This window comes from Osmerus mordax, chromosome 4 (genome assembly GCF_038355195.1).
Source record: "Osmerus mordax isolate fOsmMor3 chromosome 4, fOsmMor3.pri, whole genome shotgun sequence".
Taxonomy (NCBI): domain Eukaryota; kingdom Metazoa; phylum Chordata; class Actinopteri; order Osmeriformes; family Osmeridae; genus Osmerus; species Osmerus mordax.
The window spans coordinates 5499039-5522724 of NC_090053.1; the positions used below are offsets into that span (position 1 = coordinate 5499039).

The 23686-nt window shown below is 44.2% G+C and overlaps 2 protein-coding genes across 4 annotated transcripts; one reads left to right on the forward strand and one right to left on the reverse strand.

Moving 5' to 3' along the window:
* The first annotated feature begins 8509 nt into the window (after nucleotides 1-8509).
* LOC136941940 (methionine aminopeptidase 2-like) lies at nucleotides 8510-14382 on the forward strand. Of its 2 annotated transcripts, none has more exons than XM_067234620.1 (11): nucleotides 8510-8682; nucleotides 9440-9553; nucleotides 9796-9855; nucleotides 10062-10164; nucleotides 10492-10653; nucleotides 10999-11180; nucleotides 11604-11698; nucleotides 11852-11948; nucleotides 12048-12151; nucleotides 13254-13369; nucleotides 13669-14382. In XM_067234620.1, the coding sequence occupies exons 1-11, from the start codon at nucleotides 8538-8540 to the stop codon at nucleotides 13919-13921; spliced, it is 1431 nt and encodes a 476-aa protein (XP_067090721.1). In that variant the 5' UTR covers nucleotides 8510-8537; the 3' UTR covers nucleotides 13922-14382. The 2 variants fall into 2 exon arrangements, with proteins under 2 accessions (XP_067090721.1, XP_067090720.1); XM_067234619.1 differs by having other exon boundaries at nucleotides 8512-8682; nucleotides 9793-9855.
* Nucleotides 14383-16026: 1644 nt separating this feature from the next.
* On the reverse strand, nucleotides 16027-21742 carry LOC136942328 (netrin-4-like). 2 transcript variants are annotated; one of them, XM_067235191.1, is made up of 10 exons: nucleotides 21221-21742; nucleotides 19533-19805; nucleotides 18786-18912; nucleotides 18392-18580; nucleotides 17371-17587; nucleotides 17233-17247; nucleotides 17120-17199; nucleotides 16905-16973; nucleotides 16440-16613; nucleotides 16027-16163 (listed from the first exon to the last, which is right to left on the reverse strand). In XM_067235191.1, exons 1-10 carry the CDS (start codon nucleotides 21710-21712, stop codon nucleotides 16027-16029), a joined length of 1773 nt encoding a protein of 590 aa, XP_067091292.1. In that variant the 5' UTR covers nucleotides 21713-21742. The 2 variants fall into 2 exon arrangements, with proteins under 2 accessions (XP_067091292.1, XP_067091291.1); XM_067235190.1 differs by having other exon boundaries at nucleotides 17120-17247; nucleotides 21221-21727.
* Nucleotides 21743-23686: the final 1944 nt, after the last annotated feature.

Sequence of the window (23686 nt, forward strand, 5' to 3'; positions counted from 1 at the left end):
GTTATATATAGACATATTGAAGCACATTGCTTAAGACAGCCAAAGACATTGTGCGCAGTTAACCATTTGGTGTTAGTGTATATTCTCTCTGTCTTCCATTGACATCATCTTTGAAGAGCATGAGCAGGAGAGTCGGACCCTGTAGCTGGATGCTTGGTGTGTTCAGGGTGTGAGGAAAGGTAGAGAGGTTGCAGTCTTTTTGGCCTTTGAAACTGTGTCTTTCTTCAGGGAAGTCACAGGTCCCTGAGTGGGTTTCCTGTGACGCAAATAAACAAAAGACGTGATATAAAAAAAATGTCCCTGATACGTTTGATATGCTTAAAAGGGGGAACATTTGACTTTTGATTGCTTGTTTGATATACCTGTCACAGGTTTGGGTTTCTCCTAACTGCCCTTCCAATGGAGTTATATGCAGTTCTTGAGAGAGAGATAGGTCTCCAACCACTGCCCTCTTCAACCGAGCACTGTCAATAAAGTTCTGTTAACTACAAAACCTCATTATAAATCTCTCATAAAAAAAAAAATACCAAAGAGTCTATGTGATCCTGTACCTGAATCGGTAGTCTGAGGGCAGACTATGACCTTGTCTGTAGTCCGCCCTGGTCTTAGCGATTTGCTTGTGCAGGTTTCTCTCTGAGCAGCTGTAGCCATTGAAGATGTAGTCTGCAAAGAGCAGCCTCCCTCGGATGTACATCTGTTAAACAACACATGAGACACAGAGACTGTAAACAAAGGTGGATGGTTGACCAAAGACCAAGATCCCTTTGTTTAACACTACTAATACGTCATGTACTCACATAACCTAATCAGGGATCTTGGGAGCCACAGGCCGTACTTATCTTGACTTTTAATTGACTCAGCCCGTTTACTCCTGAACCAGCAGCTACACATCTCCACATTTTTCTGTGGAATACTCCGCATATTCAGGGTTTACAAGGTTTTAGAGAAATGGGTTATCCCTTTTAAAAGATCCAGGTCCTGTCTAGCCGATGCCACTCCTGGTCTCAAGTTTCTCTACAGATGAACCTGAACATCCCTTTCGGCATCATAGTGGCTGTCACCTTAAGCGAATGAGAAGACAGGCCTGTGTGTGGCTAAACATTCAAGCTTTTTGGCAGCGTTTCAGAAATGATGCTTCCTCTTTCACTGTGATTTAGAGCAGTGCCAGTAAATATATCACCAAGATGTGAGGGATGCGACATAACAAAGGTAGAGGTTAACAGTGTGTTGAGTGAGCTGTCATGCCTCGTCTAGTCTGTTTAGCATCGATTATGTTCTACCAAACATCTTTACACAAGAGAAATACAGTCTGCAGCTGTTCCTTAGAGTGTCTTGGCTGCCATCTAGAGGGCCATTAGAATTTCAGCCAATTAAGACGGCCCGTTCTGAAGGGTATCTGCTGACCAACTGACCAGAAACATTCCAGGGGAGGCGTTGTGTCTATGCTGCAAGAGGGTTGTTCCGGTCTGTCTAGCGCAGGACGTCCCTGTAGACATCTCATACCTCACAAGGCGGAACGAGTCCAGCTGACACTGAGGACGACAAGCATAATTGTTGCATTTCTATTGGGATAGTACACAAGGCTTTCTGTTCATATCAGTGATAATTTTGCAATGCTGATAAGTGCATAGCTGACACAAAGCAAATTTCAAGTGCAGCAGTGCAGAATCATTCATCATAAAAAGGCAGATTGTTGATTGTTTGTGAAAGATTGTATGTGTATACACACACCGTTTATGTTGTATTTGTGTGTATGTGTGGGAAGGCCTTTGTGTGTTTGCAGCAACAAATCCAACCTGAGTACATGGCATGGCCCTGTTCTTATTCATCCTCTCATACAGCTGTTCCAGCAGGTCCTGATTGGCCGGCGTGGCAAGAGGCTGGCGCTGCACCCTTACACACACCACCAGGATCTGCTCGCTGTGGGGAGGCTGGCCCGAGATGAAGGCATCATACTCGAGGTCGGTCACCACAGGCATCAACCTGGAGCTGCAGTGGCACAGCCAGCGGACCTCCTCCCCCTGCAACACAGCCCTTAGCTGGGCAGGACACGGGCTGTTGGGGCAGGGGGGGTTGTGGGAGGGCTGGTAAATAAGACGGGAGGTCCGTTGGTCTGGGCTCTTCAGGATCACTGAACTGAAAGTAGAAGACAAGAAAAGAGTTCACCTTCTGAAACCTCGAGAAGGGAATCACAATAGAACGTTTTCTTTGTGACCGGGTGTGAGCTGTTGTGTGTGTGGTGGGGGGAGGGGGGACTTTACTCCAGTTTGACATTGCTGTGAACTCGGACGGTTCCTCCTGTCTGAGTGATGTGATGGTGCTCCTCCGTCGTCATTTTTGAAGTGAACATCCTGTTATATCACAGATCAAATAATAAAAATGATAATGAAATCAACAGGCATTTTGTCACTTGCAAGTGTACACACACACACTGTGTGAGAAGCAGAGAATTCCACACACACTGTGTGTGTATGTGTGTATAGCACACAGCATGTCATGTCATTTACATTACATTTAGCAGACGCTCTTATCCAGAGCGACATACAGTAAGTACAGGGACATTCTCCCCGAGGCAACTAGGGTGAAGTGCCTCAGCCAAGGACACAATGTCATTTGGCACGGCCGGGAATCGAACCAACAAAATTCTGATTAATAGCCCGACACCCTAACCGGTCAGCCATCTGATGTCATTGTGTGTGGTGTGGATGGTGTACGTACTGTGTCAGCTTGGGGGACGAGCTCAGGAGGACGTCTCCAGGTGCAGCGAGGTATCTGAGGAGGGGCTGCTTCTCCATACTGCCCCCCTCTGGACTCTCTGTGTTACTGTCAGCAGGGTTAAGAGTGGGTTGGGCTGCTGACTCGGCCTCCCTCTTCAGTTTGGGGTGTTTGGGGGATTCGGACATGCGCTCAATCTTCGGGCACCTGATTCCTAATAGAAAACCAAGGACAATGACATATGCATATGTACAGAAACTGAAATGATGGACTGTGACCAAAACCTCAGCAAAGCCAATAATTGCAATCGCAGTTTGCAAGAAGCTCTCCAGACACTTATCCAGTCAGATTTAATTCTCAATTAAATGAAGATCAACCATTTAATTGAGTTTGAACTCAAGACAACTCAATTACACCATCAGGTCACAAGAACTTTGGATAACAACTCTGAAAAAAATGTGTAGGTAGCTGGGTTTAAAAATGTATACTGAGGTTTACGCCTTACCAGTGGCCACACGGTAGAACTGTAGCCAGTCATCCAGGATGGTCTTCACTCTCCTCTGTAGTCTCCTCAGCTCCCTGGTCTCCCGCCCTCCTCTCAAGGATGAGGTCATCTCCTCCAGCCGCTCCGCCTCCCTGACAACCTGAAGGATCCAGGGTGCGAATTACGGCAGGGTTTGGGGGGGTCTGACCATTAAGACTTGGACTCTCCCAAAAGAGGTAAAAACAACAAGTCGGGGCGGTCGATACACGCCCTGGATAAGAAGTTGACCCCTCCGATTGTCATTGTATAATTCGTACTCTGGAAGGATCCAACATGAACACATGGAGACATGACAGAAAAGCGTAACAAACATGGAGAAAGCAGCCCTAGCATGTGAAACAGTTACATACTTTAACCACTACTGTATAACATAAAATAGAGAGGCTTTTTTATCCAGTGTGATAAATGACATGACAAGGGAGTTGAAGTGAAGGGATTGCTAGTGTACCCTCAACGATTTGAGTGTCAAGGCTTTACGTTCCATGTTGTCACTCTGGGTCTTCCCTGTCTTCCTACCCAGGGACAGGTCCTGCGTTGCAGAGGAGAGGACGTGTTCTCCAGACTGCAGGCAAGCCTGTAGAGCACAGCTCCATTCAACAATCAGATATGGCCGTCACTGACACATTCTTTTGGACAAATCATCTTATCGGAGTGTGTGGTGTTAATTCTGACGACATGACTGCCTTCTCACCGTTTCCGTGGTTGTGAGGGTGGTGGAGAAGGAAGAGAGAGGCAGCTTGACACTTTCATTGTGCATCTTAAAGCAGAGCGTAGCCGAGGTGCCGCTGAAAAGCCTCACACATATCTGGTCAGACATCTAACAGGAGATAAAGGGGGAAATATGTATCGGGTAAATGAATCAATTTTTTGAAAATACTCTTAACTCTCCATTTGACGTTGTGGTGGTGATCAGTAACATGTGATCATAGAAGGCTCTGTTGAGGCTTGGTCTACCATGGAGATAAAAGGCAACAAGGACATGAACGAACCTGGCTGCCACGGTGTAATCCGAGTACCTTGCAAGGGACAGTTGATCAGACCATGTTGGTTCACCAGTCACGGCCCACATATCCTCCTTTGTCCACTCCCCCCCCCCCCCCACCCCCCCTCAACCCACCCCGTCTCCTCCACATCCCCACCATTTATCGCACACAGACTATCACATGACACGGCTGCCCAGCAACTGTGACTTAGCCCTCTTCACTGGCCTTGTTAGTGCATGGTATAATTGCTCAGGGATTACAGCGGTTAGGTGTAAACTCTCTGTTATCTAGGCCACTAGAAAAGGTTAGCCAGGGACAGGACCCATAGCAAATGGTTTGCATCACTGAGAGAAAAGTGAAGAAAGATAAAGGATGTTGGGATGTTGGAAAATCTTGGGAGGCATGTATAAATGCCACTACTCTTCACAAAGAAGGTGCATAGCCCTTCTCTGGACAAATGACATAGTGTATGAAGTATGTCAAGAAGTATGAAGTACGTTTGCTTAAATAATATTAACCGTATGGTTTGTCATCAGTCTGTCACCATGTTGTCAGGTTACCTGTAACACTATCTTTTCCTTCAGTCCAGACCCTATCTGCCAGGTCCACTCCTTGGTCACAGTCCCATCAGGGTCACAGGTCAGCCCCCCATTCTGATCCCAAGCTGCTATAATACTCCCACTACACACAGAGTGATGTCACAGGAAACAGTATGTTACACATAAGTAACTAAAACCGTGACTGTCGCAACACTTCAGAATCAGTAGCTTAGCTTTACCTAGTTGGGTGAGTGGCAGAGCCGTGTCCGAATGCAGTGATGCTGGCGAGAATGACCGGGCTGGCACTGTCACTGAACACATTAGTATAGAACCCTCCGCTGAGAAGCCCTGAGTAGCTCTGGCATACGGCCACATGACCGGAGGGGTAGCTGGTTGGTGAGGGGTCAAGGGTCATGGGATTTGGTATAACTCAGTGGTTAGAGGTTGCATTAGGTTGCATGTTCCAATTCCCCTCGGGTGCACGATGCTTTGGACGAAAATGTCGGCCAAATCAACACATGAACATTATGTGCTGTTCTACGAACCAGATGGCATTTATCTGCGGAAAAATATTTCTATATACAAACAGGTATAAGCAACGATACTAAATAAAGGAGGATCTGTCGTTGATTCTGTAGTGCAGTTTGTGCTGAGAGGGGTCGTCCTGTTTCAGCTCAGGCACTTGGGGCAGCCCGTTACACAGAGTGAGGGGAGAGACTGGCTGGGCCGTGCCTCCCGCCCTCCTGTTGGGAACAGGGGGCTTGTCCTTCCCATAGTACCGTAGGATAGGAGGGTTGTTGAGGCCCTGCTCCGCTTGCTTGACTGCTTGCAGCTTACTGTAGGGGGTAAACGGCAACAGCATATGTTGATGCACTCACAACAGGAGTCAGTATAAATGGCTGGATATAAGAATTGATGCCGTAAGAGGTGGATCCTGGACCCCGTTAATGTCTTTTTGTAGGTTTATAAGTGAATAATAAAGAAGAGTTACAGAAACCTATGGACCCTGCCAAGCCTAGGGCCCTGTGAGTCATTTACCCACATCAGCCATGTGAATAGTTCTTAAATAAATACATAGGTATGTTTGCCAGCTGCAGTCTCTCCACAGCCCACTGACACAGACTGTTCCACTGAGGCTCATCCCAGGAGAGATCCTTTGGCTGGACAAGCCAACCTGCACAATCAAATTGGTCACATCATGTGTTATGGGCACATTTACACAACACAAGACCATGTTTATAGGGAATAGGGCAGGTGTGTGGTTGAGCCATACCTTGCTCTTTGCAGACTTTTGAGGACACAGAGAAACTGATAGTTGTGGACAGGTGAGCTGCTAAAATCAAATGATTGAAAAACAAAATATGAATTGGTATTATTTTATCCAGATAGTTACATTATTATTTTGGGCCAATGCCATACACGTTGTTTAATTAGTTAATAGTTGACAAATAAAAGTCAAACACCTATGTGAGAACTGATTAACAGGTGTAAACCGCGCCTATGCGCTACACAGCCATGCCTCTGTCCTCCCTTGTAAACCAATCTTAACCCTCCATACAGACTGTAACCAAATATGTCCTTTATTAAGGTCTTCAAAGGTCAACACAAGTGACTTAAGAGGTACTTAATCTTTAATGCCGATTTTCATTACTTCTATTGGTTTTAAGTGCATATTGACGCCAGTTAATTAAAGCTGATGGATTGTGAGATTGCGCTGTAGCTATACATGGGAGACATTTAATGCCGAGTCGTCCTATGCACAGGGATTCTATGCTACTTACTTTTGTTTGCGTTGGAAACACAAGTTTTCTTTCTCACGTTGTGATCTTGAGTGTTTCTCTCAGATGTATTTTTTTCTGACATCACAGCATTCTTTTTAATCTTTTTTATGACATGTACCTCCATCTGAGGTACATTGTCGTCTAAATGAATAGAACCCTTGGACTTTCGCGGTTTCGCAACTTTGCTCTTAACTACCGGCCTTCTCATGTAAACCGCACCTGAAGTCAAATCCTTCCACGAGTAATTTAGCACATTCACGAGCCCGTGAGGAATACATCCTTGTTCGCTTCCCTCATGTTGTAAAAGAAGTTCACCTAACTCGCTCAACAACAGAGGGGCCATGCGCTTGTATGATTCCAACAGGTTTTTGTCTTCAAACCCGTCCACTTGCGCGGCTTCCACGGTCTTCTCGCAAACTTCCCGTGTGTCTGCATTAGATTTGCCACATAATCCATTTTGCACTAGCAGTGTATTATCCTCGCCTTTTACTTCAGTTTTCTCGTTGAGATAAGCATCATTCCCGCTATTGAATACAATAAATAAAAATACAACTTGTAACTGAACTCAGCCGTCTATGTATAAAAATATAGTTTCTTCTTATTGTTGTTCTTAAGCTACAATATTCTTTTAAAATAAATAAATACTAATTGGACATTCGGTTTACCTTTTCGTGGTGGTTGCCATATGCACGCCTTCATTTATCAGATCAAAGTTTACATGAGTAAGTATAGTACGCTTCGTAAGATCTTGTCTTGTTGGCTGGAGATATAAAATGTACATAACTTGCATTAAAATACAGTCACTGTTGCATTATGTTCAACAACACAAGTTTCCTGGTTACAGTACCTGGTCGAAGAAATACAGTGGTCCACATCTCATATCTCCGCGAATTCCCGATGAGGTCATCATTTGACCCAAAACAGACATGCAATTCAACAGAAAGGTATTGCAAAAAAATATTGTCTTCTGACCATGTACTCAATTTATAAACAGTTCCAACAGATTAACTGATTTTCAATGTCAAACTACATAATACACCAAATTTATTTCCCCGATCTATTCTACATGTAACCTTTATCCCTTTGGTTTGGTGAGACTTGTTGCTTGGATACTACGCTGTGCCGTCTCAAAATGCACCCATCACGCACCATAAATAATAAACTCATAGCAACAATCTGAAAAAGCTTTTCAGTGACAATGCTAATCACCAGGGGAGATTCTAGGATCAGACCTTGAAGGGTGCTCAGCCCCAATGAGAATGTGACATGGATAGTGCCTTGCAAAAGTGTTAAACCCCCTTGTTAATGAATCACCAATTTCACTGGATAACAATACATGTATTTATTATTATGCAAAATATTGAATGAATGAAAATACTAAGGATGTCCCTTTCTTCATGAACTACCAGTATCAAATGATAATAAACAATAATAATTCATTTTTATTTTTATTTTTTAGGGGTGATGAGATGAAATTTAGGGGTGCTTGAGCACCCCTAAAAGGGTCTAAAATCGCCACTGCTAATCACACCGCAATTCACTACTATTGAGTTTCTATAACTCCTGGATAAGAACACGTGTGGCACAAATTGCATGTGTGCAGAGCGCGCAGTAATTTGAGATGCAGGTGATGAGTAGACTAATTGGATGAGAATTATGCACAGAGAAAGTAGTTGTATTTGCAACCATGCAATGGTTCCGTTTATGGAGAAAGTATTAGGCTACTTAATACTTTAAAAGTATTACATTGAAGTCCTTATTTAATTTACCATTCACCACGTTGTAGCCTATGACCACCATCTACAGTCTGTCAGAACGGTATGACAGGCAAGGCTCTCTTTTTTCAGGTGAAGTTGTGGCAGAGAAACTGTCTAATGGCTCATTATTGGCTCAGCAGCTGCCTCGAGCACAGTTTCGGATGTGGCCACTGGAGGCTCCCAGCAGCTTATGCGTCACTTCATCTCAATCGCTGATCATGGCGGAGCTAAAGCTACAGCATGAAGTGGAACCCGAAGTTCTCAATGGGGACATCGAGAATGAAGAGAGGGAGGACACGGATCCTTCGGAATCAGCCAAGAAAAAAAGAAGAAAAAAGAAGAAGAACAAGGCAATTGCCCCAGGTAAGACACATGACAATGCAAGCTAATTATTCTGGAAATAGCGCAATACTGTACCCTGATGTGTCAAAAAGCGCATCAAATGTGGGACACTAGACCTCTCACCCTGTCAAAGAGCAAGTGTTCCTGTCCCAACTGTCCCAAACCTGGAAGTAAACGACTCCTGCTGCGGAGCCAGTATTGAGCTGTCCCATCTGGAAGCGGGACGTTTTGACATCTTCGTTTGCTGTGATAAATGCTCTCAGTTAAGATTTTTAGGGATCGCTTGCAACAGGAATGGCAGTTGTATTGCAACATAGGCTATGGTTTGCAAAACCACTGCTGTCCAATCCAATGTTTAAAATGATGTCACAATTTCTCTGTCATTTTGGGTTATAAAAGAGCAAATACTCCGCAGAGAAAAATATAACAATCACGTGCAATTTCTTTTATTGATCACATAACTCTTTGACAAGTTTAGCGCTTTTTTTTTAAATATAGAAATGCGAGGTTGATCCTATTTTCTGAAAGGTTAACTATTGTCCTCATAGGCCTGTTTCCCAATGACTAGATACGACAATGCTGCAAGGTACATATGCCCTTGGGATTATTGATTCCCAAGGTATAGAACCAAATTATGCATGGCCCTTGCCAAGTTCTGATCCCAGTGAATGCACTTTCTCAAAATGACTCAGAACCATGAACAATTTACTCCTGGTGTGTGTGCGCGTGTGTGTGTGTGTGTGCACGTTAATGCATGTGCGTGTGTGTGACTTTGCAGCAGGGACGAATGAGGCTGAGGGGGATGGAGACACTGGAGGTGTTGGTGAGGTGATGAAACAGTTGGAGCAGCAAGCTCTGGAGGACAAAGAGAAGGAGGAGGATGGAGAAGAAGGTGTAGTATGCCAGGCATTGCCCAATCCTCCCAGGCCGTATTCAATTACAGTACCATCAGCAACAGCCACACATCACCAACAGCTTAATCATCACAGTTAAGCTACGGGTCCAGAACAAAATATTCAAACTAACAAGCAACAGGAGTCTGTTCCTGTTGCCAATTGCTTTAAGCTTAAGCACTGGAATATGAGCTTGTTAGCATATGGCAGTATACTCAAATATAGTCTTTCTCAACAGAAGGAGAAGAAGGAGAAAATTGTGCAGGGAAAAAGAAAAAGAAGAAGAAGAAAAAGAAATCTTGTGAGTTTCAGTATTTCGTATTGGCATGAAAAATATGTTCTACTAAGGTACTACAATATTAAACACACCTGCGCTACATCGAATTACAGAACAGTGTGCCAGAGCTACATGTACTGTGAAAGACAATGTGTTGAACCTTTACATAGGCTAAGTCCTCTTTCCTTGTGCTCTCTCATTCTCCTTCCCTCTCTCTATCTGGGACACAGTGAAGGGACAGACTGACCCTCCCACAGTCCCTATTTGTGAGCTTTTTCCCAGCGGAGTTTTCCCGAAAGGAGAGGAATGCGAATATCCCCCATCAAAAGACGGGTAAATGACCTTCATATGACCTCATATTCTCACCATTGGCCACTGTGTTTACATCAATTGACCTATTTTTATATTATAGGTATTCTTGAATAATAGTTCTTTTGGAGGAAAAATTATGAAGAAATTCAATTTCCTGCATGCATGTTTTAACCAAGTTCTTACAGGCCTAATAGCCCCCTTGTGTATTCTGCTAGCTCGCACCCATACAAAACACACCTCAGACATAACCAGAACACTGTGAGATATAACATCCTCATTAGAAAACATTTGCATAATGCAAAAATAACCAATCCCGTCTCTCCGCTGTGCATCCTTCCCCCCCGCCAGGCGCAGTGCAGCGTGGCGCACCACCCACGAGGAGAAGCGGGTGTTGGACAAGGCCAACGAGGAGATGTGGAGCGATTTCCGTCAGGCGGCCGAAGCCCACCGCCAGGTCCGCCACTACGTGAGGAGCTGGATCCAACCTGGCATGACCATGATTGACATCTGGTGAGGTTTACTCTGCTCCTGGTGCCCCGCCATGTCCTCAGCTGCTGCTGACTGCAGCAAAAAAACAAAACATCCTGCTCTTTTCGCCAGAAATGATTGTTAGTCGTTTTGGACAGTTGTAAGCTAATAGCTCTCTTTTCCACATCATGAAGGCGTTTGCGTGAATTTTTGTATGCAACTGCGCGTGTGTGTGTGCGCGTGTTTCATCATTGTAAGGCAACCGCAGATTAGCAGCAGTGCTCTTTCCCCCTGCACCCCAGAGATGATGATAAACAGATTGTGTAATAAACAGGCTGTCAGTGCTGACCTTGTTGTCCCTGTCTGCTGTCATCCCCTCTGTGCCAGTGAGAAACTGGAGGACTGCTCCAGGAGGCTGATCAAAGAGAATGGACTCAAGGCGGGATTAGCCTTCCCTACCGGCTGTTCCATCAACCACTGTGCCGCCCACTACACCCCCAATGCCGGCGATCCTACCGTGCTGCGCTATGACGATGTTTGCAAGATCGACTTTGGCACACACATCAACGGTCAGCACCGCCCCAGTGCCTCTCTGTTTGTGTTAAAAAAAGCTTAATAAATGTGTAATAACAATATACGTACCTAGTATTAAACCTAACCATTTATTTCATAGTTTAGGATTTGACTAACAAAATATATTATATTTAGCAGATACAGAATGCAGAACTTAGGCATTCTCCTTTCACTCTTAGAACTCTTCGTAGGGCTATGTTACTCAATAAACTCCCAGGGAATCACATATTAAACTGTAGAAAATGGCTTCATTCAAACACTACAGTAGGATCTCTGCATCACGCTGTAGAGACTGATAGTATCAGAGTGCAGCGCAGCACCAGAACCTAATATCTCAGTAGGCCCATATATCTGGCACATGTCAGCGGAATTCAGCGTCACCCAATCCCTTTGCAGAAGACAAATGGTTTGTCTTTCAGGTCGAATCATCGACTGCGCCTTCACCGTCACCTTCAATCCGAAGTACGACAGGCTACTGGAGGCCGTGAGGGACGCCACAAACACAGGCATCAAGGTAACACACCTCAGCTTGCTGTGCTCCGCAGATCACTCAAAATCCGCCCTTTAAATAACAGTGCATTACTTAGGGGACGTAGTCAAGATAACTTACTCCCCAGAAGGATAATGCTATTTGTTCATGTCCTGATAAACCTGTTGTCTGTTCTAGTGTGCAGGGATTGATGTGCGTCTGTGTGACGTGGGCGAGACCATCCAGGAGGTCATGGAGTCTTACGAGGTGGAGATTGATGGGAAGACATACCAGGGTACCTGACGCTCATGTGTCTTGCTCTTCTGTGTAGAGGTGAAACACACTGTCTGTTTGTGTTGATGTTTTTATTCGGGGGGCGGGTTATTTTTTCCAGTGAAGCCAATCAGGAATCTCAACGGTCACTCTATTGGCCAGTACAGGATACACTCTGGCAAAACTGTGCCCATCGTCAAGGGAGGAGAGGCTACCAGGATGGAGGTTGGTGTTTTCAGCAATATTAGGGACAGTTTAGTCATGTATTATAATGTCATGCAGAGGGAAAGTGCTCCAGTGTCCTCTTTTATTAAAAAAATCGGTGCAATATTAAATAATTGACCTTGACTATGAATAAATTATCTTTAAACTTAAAGTGTAATTGAAAGAACTCACGGCTGGTTAGGGTTACAACAAGCCGCAGAGACCGGCTCAGATTCACACTTCTGACGCCTCCTTCGTCACCCTATTCAGCACTTTAATTATACCCGTAGCCAAATTATCCACTGCATTGAGCTTTGTAGCTGCACTTGTTGAAACTCCAGCTCCTAATTGTACTCGAAGAGCATCAAATGTCACCTTATATGCCTTTATTCCACATGCAAGATCTTTACCTACCTTCCCTGACTCTAGATAGTGCTACAGAGATCAGTCACTGCACACTCCACGTTTAGCATGCGCCGCTGCTGCAGCTGCAATGCCTAACTCTGTTTGGACAGAATTGAACATTTTAATTGGCAAGCTGCTGAGCCTAGCATTTTCCTGATGGTTCCAGGGTAGCTAGGAGAGCTGCTGATGTGGCAGCTTTGACTGTTGTATTTTTAGACAGAGTGTTTAGTGTAACAGGGCTATTACCCTCTGTGTGATCAGAGTGCAGTGTGGAATGGCAGTTGGGCGTGCCGGGGAGCTACTAGCACTTTGAATGATTATTAGTGCAGAGAGGGTGTTGCAGTGTTATCAGCTAATACCACAGGGACTCCTGACAACAGTTCCCAACTGATAGAAGGCCCTGAAACACTGATGGAGGCAAGAAGCTAACAGCGTGGGTGTGAAAGGACGCATAAATATGTCATCTGTTGACGTGTTGAGTTATTGATTCAATTTACCTTCTGAGCCCTTAAGGAAAATCTCGCTGAGGACAACTATCCCCTCTTTGACCTTCAGTGAATTTTTTTTCCTGTTCTGTCCTTGGGATAACTGCCATGCACTGTGGGCTTTCATACAAGTCTACTTGGCATTTACAGTCACAAAGATTTGTCTTTTCATAATAAGAGTTTGCTTCAAGTTGTCACCATGTCCGTTTGCTTTATCTTCTGTCACTTGACAGGAAGGAGAGGTGTACGCCATCGAGACCTTTGGCAGCACAGGCAGAGGGGCCGTCCATGACGACATGGAGTGTTCACATTACATGAAGAACTTCAATGTTGGACATGTGCCAATAAGGTCAGAACCAACTCACCTCCATTGGCATAACTGTCCCGCGTGGGATTTACAATGCTGAATACAAATGCTGTCCTTCGTTGTGCGGGTCCACAATTCCCTTCCCCGTCAAATACTCTCTTACACGCAATTTACTACCCGACAGGGCCTTTTTAAATGGTGTAGAATTTGTGGATGAAAGCTAGTCGTGTGCTCTTCTGACCCCTACTTTCAAACCCAGCAGGACTTCCAACAAACGTACATATATTGCTATCGCTGTCTTAAACCCTGTTGTCTCTTCCTTTCTCCGGTCCATTCTGAAGGCTCCCGAGGGCTAAGCATCTGCTGAATGTGATCAATGAGAATTTCGGCACCTTGGCATTTTGCCGGCGTTGGCTGGACCGACAGGGCGAGAGTAAGTACCTGATGGCGCTAAAGAACCTGTGTGACCTCGGCATCATCGACCCTTACCCGCCGCTGTGTGACACCAAGGGCAGCTACACAGCCCAGTACGAGCACACTATCCTCCTCAGGCCCACCTGCAAGGAGGTAGTGAGCCGGGGGGACGACTACTGAGGGACGAGCCCCAGAGCCAAACAGGAAGAACGCAGCAGTTCACCACGGACTGAACTCCTCTGTAGACGGATAACATATATGCAATATTGCTGTGACCTAATTTATGTTGCTTGAGTCCTCCTTTAAGACGTGTGTTTAAGCAAGAGCAAGAGACTGGTGTCATGGCAGTAGCTTACTTGTATTTATTTATCTTTCAAAAGGATCAAGCCAATAGATAAGCAAAAAATTACTTACTTATCATTTTAGTCATTATCTTTTGCTGTATTGCTTTTAGAATAAAGGAAATATGCAAAAATGTACCCTGAGATTTTGGTGAACACCTTAACATATTTATGCTAGCCTTCCATCCCTCTGTAAGAGCCTGTGGAAAATATATATGCTTATAAAGTATTTCTATTTCTATATTTATTTGCTCTAATTTATTTTCAGGCAGTTTTGTAAAGAAAAATAAATTGTTACAAATCTGAGAATGTATTACTGTGTTTTTCAGACGCTCTTTTTCAGCAAAGCATACACAAGTATAAAATGTTGTATTTCTTACTTTTAACCAAAGGAGGGCGATGTTTTTACATCCTGTACATGCAATCTCCACGTCCCAAGCTACTTAAGCAAGGTCACTAATTGCATACTCAGCTGTGGATATGTGGGCTGAATCATGTTATATTGAGCAAGTCAAAAACGTTATAATACACAAGTGTAGAAACCTATCTCATTCCCATCATCACACACATGCACCGACAATTACATCACAAGACAAGGGCATTCAGATGAAATCACTAAAGTATCCCAAATATCTGCTTTGCTGCCTACAGTATGAGCAAATTCCAGACCATTTATGTCTGTTGGTAAAGGCTTTAGGACAAGGGCACAGTTGATGACATCACAGCTAAGGAATGCATCATGTCTCCGGCAGCATCTACCCTGCTCCTCAGAGACAGGAGTCAGACTTATTCTTAACTGGGTCTGGGTCAAATATGTCACTGTGTACTCCGGATTTTATACACAGTGACGTCAATTAATACCCCTTACTTTTTTTTAAACATTTATTTTGGGGTTAGTGGGTTGTGCTAATGAGATGACACAAAAACAGGGTCAGGCTCAGCCGGGTCTCCTCCGATACACCACCTGATTTTGACTTGGAAGTAGGTCTCCTGAGGACGCTTTGCTGGAGACCTCATTGAGTCAAGTTTGACTTAATGAACTTGACAAAGATACATTCATAAGAGTACAACAGTTCAAGGAGAGCATGTGAAGTCAAAATAATTCCAGCTGAGAGCTTTGTCAGTTTCTGTCTGTCCAGAGGGCAAAGAGCTGGATGTTTTTTGCTCTTGTCAGGAGCCAGCCAGGCTAGTGTGGGAGCGTGGAGAGCAGTAAAGATCAGCCGCCTGATGTCTTCTATGTTTTTCGTCCTCTCTCCCCCTCCAAGAGTTACCTGTTCTGGCCTGCACAGTTGTAGACTCACAGCCAAGGACATCAAGTGTGCACACACACACACACAGATGCAAGGAATGACAATTTCAGAGATTTATCATCAATAACTGTTGGAGAAGAGGATAAAACCGTCTGAAATATGTTCATGTGCATAGCTCTGTGTCATTATATCTACATTCAAGATCCTATACCCTTCCATAAACTGGAAGCTTGGATGGCTTTATGACCAACAAAATATGGTAAGCAAAGGCAATTGGAAAAACATTGTTCCACATTCACATCAAGTTATTATACCTTCCCAAGCTCACCTTTTAAAGTAGCTTTGTAAAGGTTGTTTTCCCTACTTCTAGGGGAAATATCGTGTCTGTCTTAGTATAGTTATTTGTCTTTCAGACAGTATGAAATAGTTACCATCCGCAGATAAGTGTGTCAGAGAGTCTTACTGGTCTTGTCTTTTGGGCTGACATTCACAGTTAGTACCTCCTGGCAAAGTTCTGCTTTGACCACAGTCCCCAACCATCTTGTCCAAATCTAATGACATCCAATAACTCTCCCTTCTTATTTTTTTGCGACTTACCAGCTTCCTCATCATAATCAAGCCAAGGTTGCCGTTTAGGTCTGTTTTCATTAGTCCATCTCTGTTTCATCCCTCCATTTTCCTGCCCCTGCCTGATTTAGTGTCGTACACAGTCCTTGACTAGGAGGTGGTGTAGTTTGTGGCTCTGGCTCCAGGGTTTGATCAGGCTCTTGGTATTGACCAGCAGATGACCTGTCCTCCAGTCCTCGTGGCCAGCCACTATGTATTCAGACCCTGGGATGGATGGACAGAGAATCCACAGAAAGCATTGTAGAAAGAAATTCTTTGTATTCAGACAATTCAGAAATGAATTGTCTGAATACTCCAACGGCAAGGTCATGTGAATTTAACTGTTTTGTGGATTTTGGCTGCACTGGCAACAACACACCAACAATCTAACTGAACAAGCATGGGAAGAGATGTGTCAAAACACACCTCATAAATTAGTCAGTTGACCTTCAGGCCAGAATCAACAAGGTGCTAGAAGGGGTGTGTTTGGTGTGAACACACCTGGGTTGAGGATGGGGCAGGTGCAGCCACGGGTGGTCCAGGACTCAGGGTAAAGGGTGAGAGTTCCTTGCTGGATCTTCACCTGGGTTCTCTGCTGCAGAACTTTCTTGACTTTAACCTCCACCTCTGCATGGGAGCCCTTGTCATGGGCAGACATGATTCTCACCAATAGCACTGTAGGAGAAAATCAACCTCCATTCAGCTTCGTTGTCCCTCTCTAAAACCTCAAATATCCATCCATCTACTCAGCCATACATATGTGTATTTATTTATATGTTCTAATGTGTATTTATTTATATGTTCTAATGTACAGTGTATACCCCAAACAAAGAGAAATGGGATGCAAATGACCTAATTTGGGCATTTAGCTTTTAGGATGCCTGATGCTTATAGTACTCCCATGAAGGTTAATAGTTCCGCAACTGTTTTTAATTGTGGACTTTCTAAACCAGCTGCAGCACTCACCATAGTCATACTCCATAGCACAGAAGAGTTTAGAACTGCTGAGAACCATCTCCTTACACTCACATTTCTCTGGAAATGTCCAACAGAAATCAAGAAAAGGCAGTTAACTGTCAGCATGTCTTTTATCATTGTCTGCACTGCTACACTACATTGATCTCTGTGTCTTTGTAAGTGTGAGAGCGCTGTGTGTGGGGGTGGTTTGACCTGTGACTCACCAGAGTGGTGCAGTGCAGAGAAAAGCTCTTCTGCCCTAAAGAGTGCTGCAGGCTCACTATTACTGCTGCTGCTGATGATGCTGTGTCCCATGTGGTCATCTGCTGTGAAGAGCACGTCCATATCTGAGCTGTGGCGTAACACAGGAGACGTTTAAAAGCAGCACCACCGTCCTCTCCAGCCAGAGATGGGAGCAAGTGAATGTTTTGGGATTATGGGAATTGAAGTCATTTTGAGCAATTGGAACGCTTACCCAGACATGCAGTCCCCGTTGAAGGGATCGCAGTTCCCCCCCCAACAGTCACACGGTCGACACCCATACTCATGGAGACCCCAGTATCCCACCATGCACCTGTCACAGCGCGAGCCACCCACACCCGGTTTGCAGGCACACTCTCCGTTGCTAGGGTTACAGAGGGCAGCGCCCCCGGACAGCGAGGGCACAGAGCCCATAGCATTGCAAAGGCAGGCTAAAAGGAAGAGAGAGGAAGGACACAGAACAGAAGGTGGCCATGTTAACACATTCTTAACACAAGTCTGCTGAGTTCTATGCATGCGCCCTGTAACCTCAAGCTAATGGTACACGTGTGCTTGAACAGACATACACACACAAAACAGGCACAGACATTATGTTCCCAAAACGGAGCCAAAACAAAGATATTTCATCAGCCTCCCCTGAGTGGCAACATTGGTATGTAGGTAGTATGTATTTACTGTAACCTGGGGAACATGTTAGGTGCAGAAAAAACAAACACTAAATCACTTGCCCTCAACACTGTCATTTTCCCTGACTGGTATTGCTGTGTTATGACTGATGTTTCTTTTTATATCTGTCTTAAACACCCGTTTTCTTCCAAACAGCATGCTTGTTTTTTTATTTTTATGCTTCAGCATGCCGGGGGGAAAGGGCAGGAATGGGGAAAATGTGCGCACATACGAACCATGGGAAATTCCTCAATCTTTGGCAATTACTGTCACATTCCAAAACAGGGATTTCTTTGCTTCAAGTCAAAACATACAGTATATAACTCTTAATATTGCGTTAAAGTAACGTCTGAAGGATAGGCACTGGAGACAACTTGGCCTCGGTAATAAAATCAGTTCCACTCATCATTAACAGGAACCAATTCAGAGTTTTTAAGTCACAATACTGCTTCAAGAAGCCTATTACATAACTACAGCCCATGCCAACCCATAATAGACTGTTACCATAGTAACCGGCTGACAGAAAGCTGGGGGAAAGAATAGAGAAGAGAGTCGGCTGTCCTCCTTACATTTGCAGGAGTCTGGGGCAGCTCTGGGCCTCGAGGGGACTCTGTAGAAGCCCCTCTTACAGTTCTGGCAGGAATGGCCCTCTGTGTTGTGAAGGCAGTCGTCACACACACCTCCCCCACGCCGCCCTGATGCCAGCCACACTCGCCGGTCAAAATGGCAGCTGTCCGCATGGCCGTTACACTTGCACTCTGTGTTCAACCAGCAAATTAACAAATCAATACATACTTTCTTTTCTTTGTTTGCCAGTTTGTGGGTTTATCCTCAGAGATAAAAGGGGCATCTGAAAGAAACCAGAGGTCTAGAAATGTGTGCTGAGGCATTACAGTGGAGCTGAGGCATTACAGTGGAGCTGATTCATTACAGTACTGTGGAGCTTCTCGACCGGCGACTCACTCTTGCACTCGTGCGGCGTCCCTATGATGCCGTTGGCCGACTGCCAAGGCTGGTCGTTGTAGAGAGGCGCACAGCGCTCACAGTGGTTGCCAGCTGTGTGGTGTTTGCACACGCACTTCCCATGGACCTGCCACAAGCGCAAACAGTTTAACTACTCATTACGTTACTTATTTATTTAAGATATATAGAGTTCATACATTGGATGAGCTTCAGGAGAGAAAAACTAAAAACCTAATTTTGGACAGGTAGAGGTACTTTATTTGCATCATCTATGTGCCTAAGTTATTGTGACTGCGGTCTGGCTGATTTTCAGTAGTTTTTATTTATTTATAATTATTTACAATAGAAAAAGCTATGAGGAGAAAAGATTGTTAAGTTGTTAAATCATTACGTTTTACACTATAATTAAGGATACCTTACTCTGAAATCCTATAATAGAGGGTAAACAATGTGAATGAATATTGTTTCTCCAGCGCTTCTGCCTTGAATACCACAACGTAGTTGTAGAATTAGGGAGTGGTGGGAACACAAAATACCCACCCAAACACACACACGCATACGATAAGCGATACATACACAAGAAACAAACTGAGGCCAATACAGTACAAGTCTAATCACATAAACAGAAACACCTGCAAGCACAGCCACTAACAATGATGTTGTCTCAAAACAACTTGCGCAAGGAGAATGTTGTTTATGCTGATGTTTTACAGTCATTCAAAGAAGTGCCTGTGAGTCGGTACTTACCAGGTGATTTGTCCTGTGTCTGCCTGGGTGGTACCCATTAGCTGGCACGCAGTGCTCCGAGTGCCCATTGCAGAGGCAGCTGCCTTTGACAATGAAATCGTAGATGGCATAATGGGCCATGGGCAGAGCCTTGGCATCAGGGGTTTTGGCCTGGCAGGGGCAAGGTTGGCGCTGTAGAAGAAGGACTCTCAGATTGGTGACCATAAGATGGGCCTGGGCAGCTGGGCTGTAGGGATCCAGCGAACGCCAGGGGGGAAGGGCTCTGTAGATCACCTGGGGCGGGGGGAGGGGTGAGGGGGTGGGGGGGGGGGGGGGAGAGATGCTGGGGTTCAGTCAGAATCTAAAGTGCATACTGAGTAAAAAAGGTATTCTTGACATTCATTCTTAACTATACTATACTGTTATTAATTAAATCTTTATTTAAATAAACATTGAGTGAACATATTGAGGCACATCAGGAATACATTTCCTCATGGTTACACTGAGGTACCGTGACCAAAGCAGAAATCATGCAGTAATGTTCAGTTCTTTGGTCTAAAGAATTTAAAACAGACATTTATCTGGTCTGCCTTTCATGCTCCTCAAAATGGAAGCAGCTATTCAATAAACATCTGACAAGCTTCAATAAAAACAAGGTAGGGAAACGGACAATACATTTTCTCATTTTTAAGAAGCTGTTGGACAACCTACTGTTGTCATTTGTGTATTTGGAGAAAGCAGTAGGGTAATAGTTTGATTATTCTGTTGTGATTGCTCCATGCGCCATGTAGCATTGTGCAATGTCTCCCGCATGCCTACTCAGAGTCAATCTGTCTCAGTGTAGCCAACCTGCCTCAAATCAGACACATGGACTTTTGTGATGATTGTGACTGTGACCCAGCTCTCAACAAGAGGGGGGTGATCAGCATTGGGGTTTCCCCCTGGTTGTCTGCACAGACACATAGACATGATTATAATTATAGAGGGTGAGGGGCTTACACAAGAGAGCTGACACAGCAAAATACCTACCTGTAGCCAACACTGCAATTATGAGATAAGTCAAAACCTGAGATATTCACAATGTTCAACATCTCTCTCCAGTAGCGGTTCACAGATTTTGGAACCAAACCATATGCTGAGTTGGCCAACACAGAACTGTCTCTCACTCTCATCTGTTTAAATGAAGTTGGATGTTCATGAATAAACCATAACACTGCTCCTATCGTTATCTCCCTCCTCCAACTCTGGCTGCTCTGATAATGCAGCTCGTCCAAAAATGCTCTGGGAGCACATCAGAGGATTAGGTGAACATTGATATTCCACTCATGCTTGTCAAGAGTTAGTGCAGCTGGGAATGCGCCCTAACAAAATGCATCCACCTTTGTTGTTTGATTAGATCAGTTCCCACAGCTTATTTGTTTGTTCTGTGCCTGTTTGACAGTGAGTGCAGCATTCAACTTGCTGTGTACTTGCCACAACCTAATACAATAGTGGTGGTGGTCATTTGTAGATTCAACTAAACGCACTCTGACCCTTCACTGTGCATGTCATCTCACCTGTATAGTTTAGCTGATGAGGATGTTGTCATAAATACTAATCTTGCGATTAGTATTCCCTGTTTGAATGATCAGTGGTCAAAGTGACTTGCTCATCCTAACAATACCTGCTCAAAAAGAAACCCACTAACCACAAACACAAATAACTCTCACCTCTCCTTGGGTACAGGGGAATGCTCCTGAGTACTTTGAGGTGCAGGTTGGCCCATTTTCCTCAGCAAAGGTATCCTCTGCTAGTCCAAAAGTGCCAACACAGTCCCTAGCAAAGTACCTGAGGATCTTCCAGGACCGGCCAAAGTCCTGGGAGCGTTCCAGCACCATGGCTGCAGGACGGGCAGAGCGGAACACCAGGATGAGGTGGGTGAAGTAGAACTCTGTCTCCAGGTCTAACTGTATCATCTCAGTCTCCACCCCCTCGGCCGACTGCCACCAGGTATCTGGGTAACGGAAGGATGAGTCGGTCATGGCGGCTGGCAGGTGCGTCTGGTGGGGGACAGCTGCATTGCACTTGCTGCATCTGGGTGCAGAGCAGGACTCCTGATTGTACGAGGCACCCGTTTGTTGGTAGAAACAAAAAGAGTCTGTGGAGTTTGTCCCACAGACAGACTGGGTTGTCAGTCTTCGACCCAGGGCCAGGTTCCCCATGCGAGGGTTGCAAGCTTGACCAGCACAGCGACTCTCCACAGCGTGTCCCTTAGATCCCAAGGTACCTGTAGGACAGAAAAAATCTGGTGTTGGGGTTTGTAGTTTGTAGTTTGGTCATGGCATTCAGTTTATCAACAAACCTACAATTACAGTTACTACAGTTATGCAAACTAACACATATAATTTTTTAAATAATGACATACTCTAAACCCTCTAACAAACGAAAAGTACATTTCAAGTTGTTCGGAGAAAGACATTTCAAATGTTACTAAATGTAAAGAAAACTTTCAAATGTCTTTGACTACATTAATGATGACAGGAGAACACTTGTTGCGCGTAATGCCTTGTCAGTTGCTGTCCGCAATACTCACTAGCAAAAAGAAGACAGGCGCACAGCTGGAACAATACAAATGAAGTCCAAGGTCTCATCTCGAATATCCCTGTAGTTCTAAAGGACAAGAAAAGCTATTCTTCTATTGTTGACGACGAGCGAGAATAGCGGCTGTTTATAGTGACAAGTAAAGGCACGCTCTTTCTTAGATTTTACTTTTGGCAAATGTGCTTTCTCTGGCAGGCATTTCCTTCCCAAAAACGACCTGGAGCGAAAGTTACTAATAAATAAAACACTCACTGTTATTAAGTAGTCATTCATCTAGAACTGTGGGAACTTACAGTATTTTACAATACCATTACATTCGAGCTTCAATAGATAAGCGATAATAAAGTGCATTGATAATAATGGTCTTAATTTCGACGCGATGTCTTTAAAGCTCATTCCTTAAATCCATGTTTACCCTGGGCTATTCAAAGTTCATCTTTATAAATGGCTTTAGAGAGTCGTTCATAAATTTGAAGAGGTTGAAAACCCCGCCTTCTAGTTCAGTGTTTTTTCCAAACACCCCTCCCTTATTTAAACACCAATGTAATTCTAATTGTCATATAGTAAATGAGAGATTACTAAATTGTCTTATATATCGATATTTTTCAACACGATTGGAAGTGTACAAAACATTGATACTAATTTTAAACAGTTCTTGACAACTTACACAAATATATGTCATTATGTTTTCACTTATATTTTTTTTCTCTTGAAACATGAGACATTCTCTTTATCATGTTATTGCATTCCTGAGGCATACCACTTATTACTAACTGCAACTCATTTACCAGCCTTCACCTGCCAAGTCATGTGGTCACCTCTAGAGCTTGACCCTAATAATCAACTATTTGCAAATGTTGTTGTTTACTTCACCAATGACATGTTGATATCACAATCAGTCAGTGAACATGAATATATTTCAGTTAAAGGTTATGATGACACTGAGATCTTATCATCGGAAATTCTAATTTCTGAAGGTAATTTCTGTAAAGGAGTGAGGGAGAAAGAAGTGTGGGGATGTTGAGGAATGGGTGAATGTGTTTCAAAGAGTGAACACATAAAGTCAGGAGTGACAACTTCTCCATCTGAATATTGACTGTCAGTGAGTCACACTGTTTTCTCAGACTAACCTGAATCATCAAGGTGGGTAATGGCTGTCTCTTACTTAAGGCGTTCTGACCCTGGCGGATCAAGACATTCCTGGAATGCTGTGACCCCCCGTCGCACTGATGGTCTTTCTCTGTCTCTGGGAAAACAGGGTTCCTTGTGTGTATTTAGATGTTCTGTGAGTTAAGCTCCTTGATCATCCTTAACATGTTTTCCAGTCTGCGAATCCCGAGAATAACCATGGAAAAGGTTTCAGGAAGGATGTCTAATCTTGGTTAGTCTGCCTTGCATTCCGCTTTGTAAGATGAAAGAAACACAGCCCAAAGAGAGCCACCTCGATAGCCTCCTTCCAGACGTTTTTGACGGTTAGGGTCTTTAAGGTGTGCTAGACTCTTTATAAATTAAATCAAATGTACTTAGATTGCAACAACTCATCTATGACACCTGTATTTGTCAGACCTGCAAAGGACAATTGTCTTGGTCTGCAT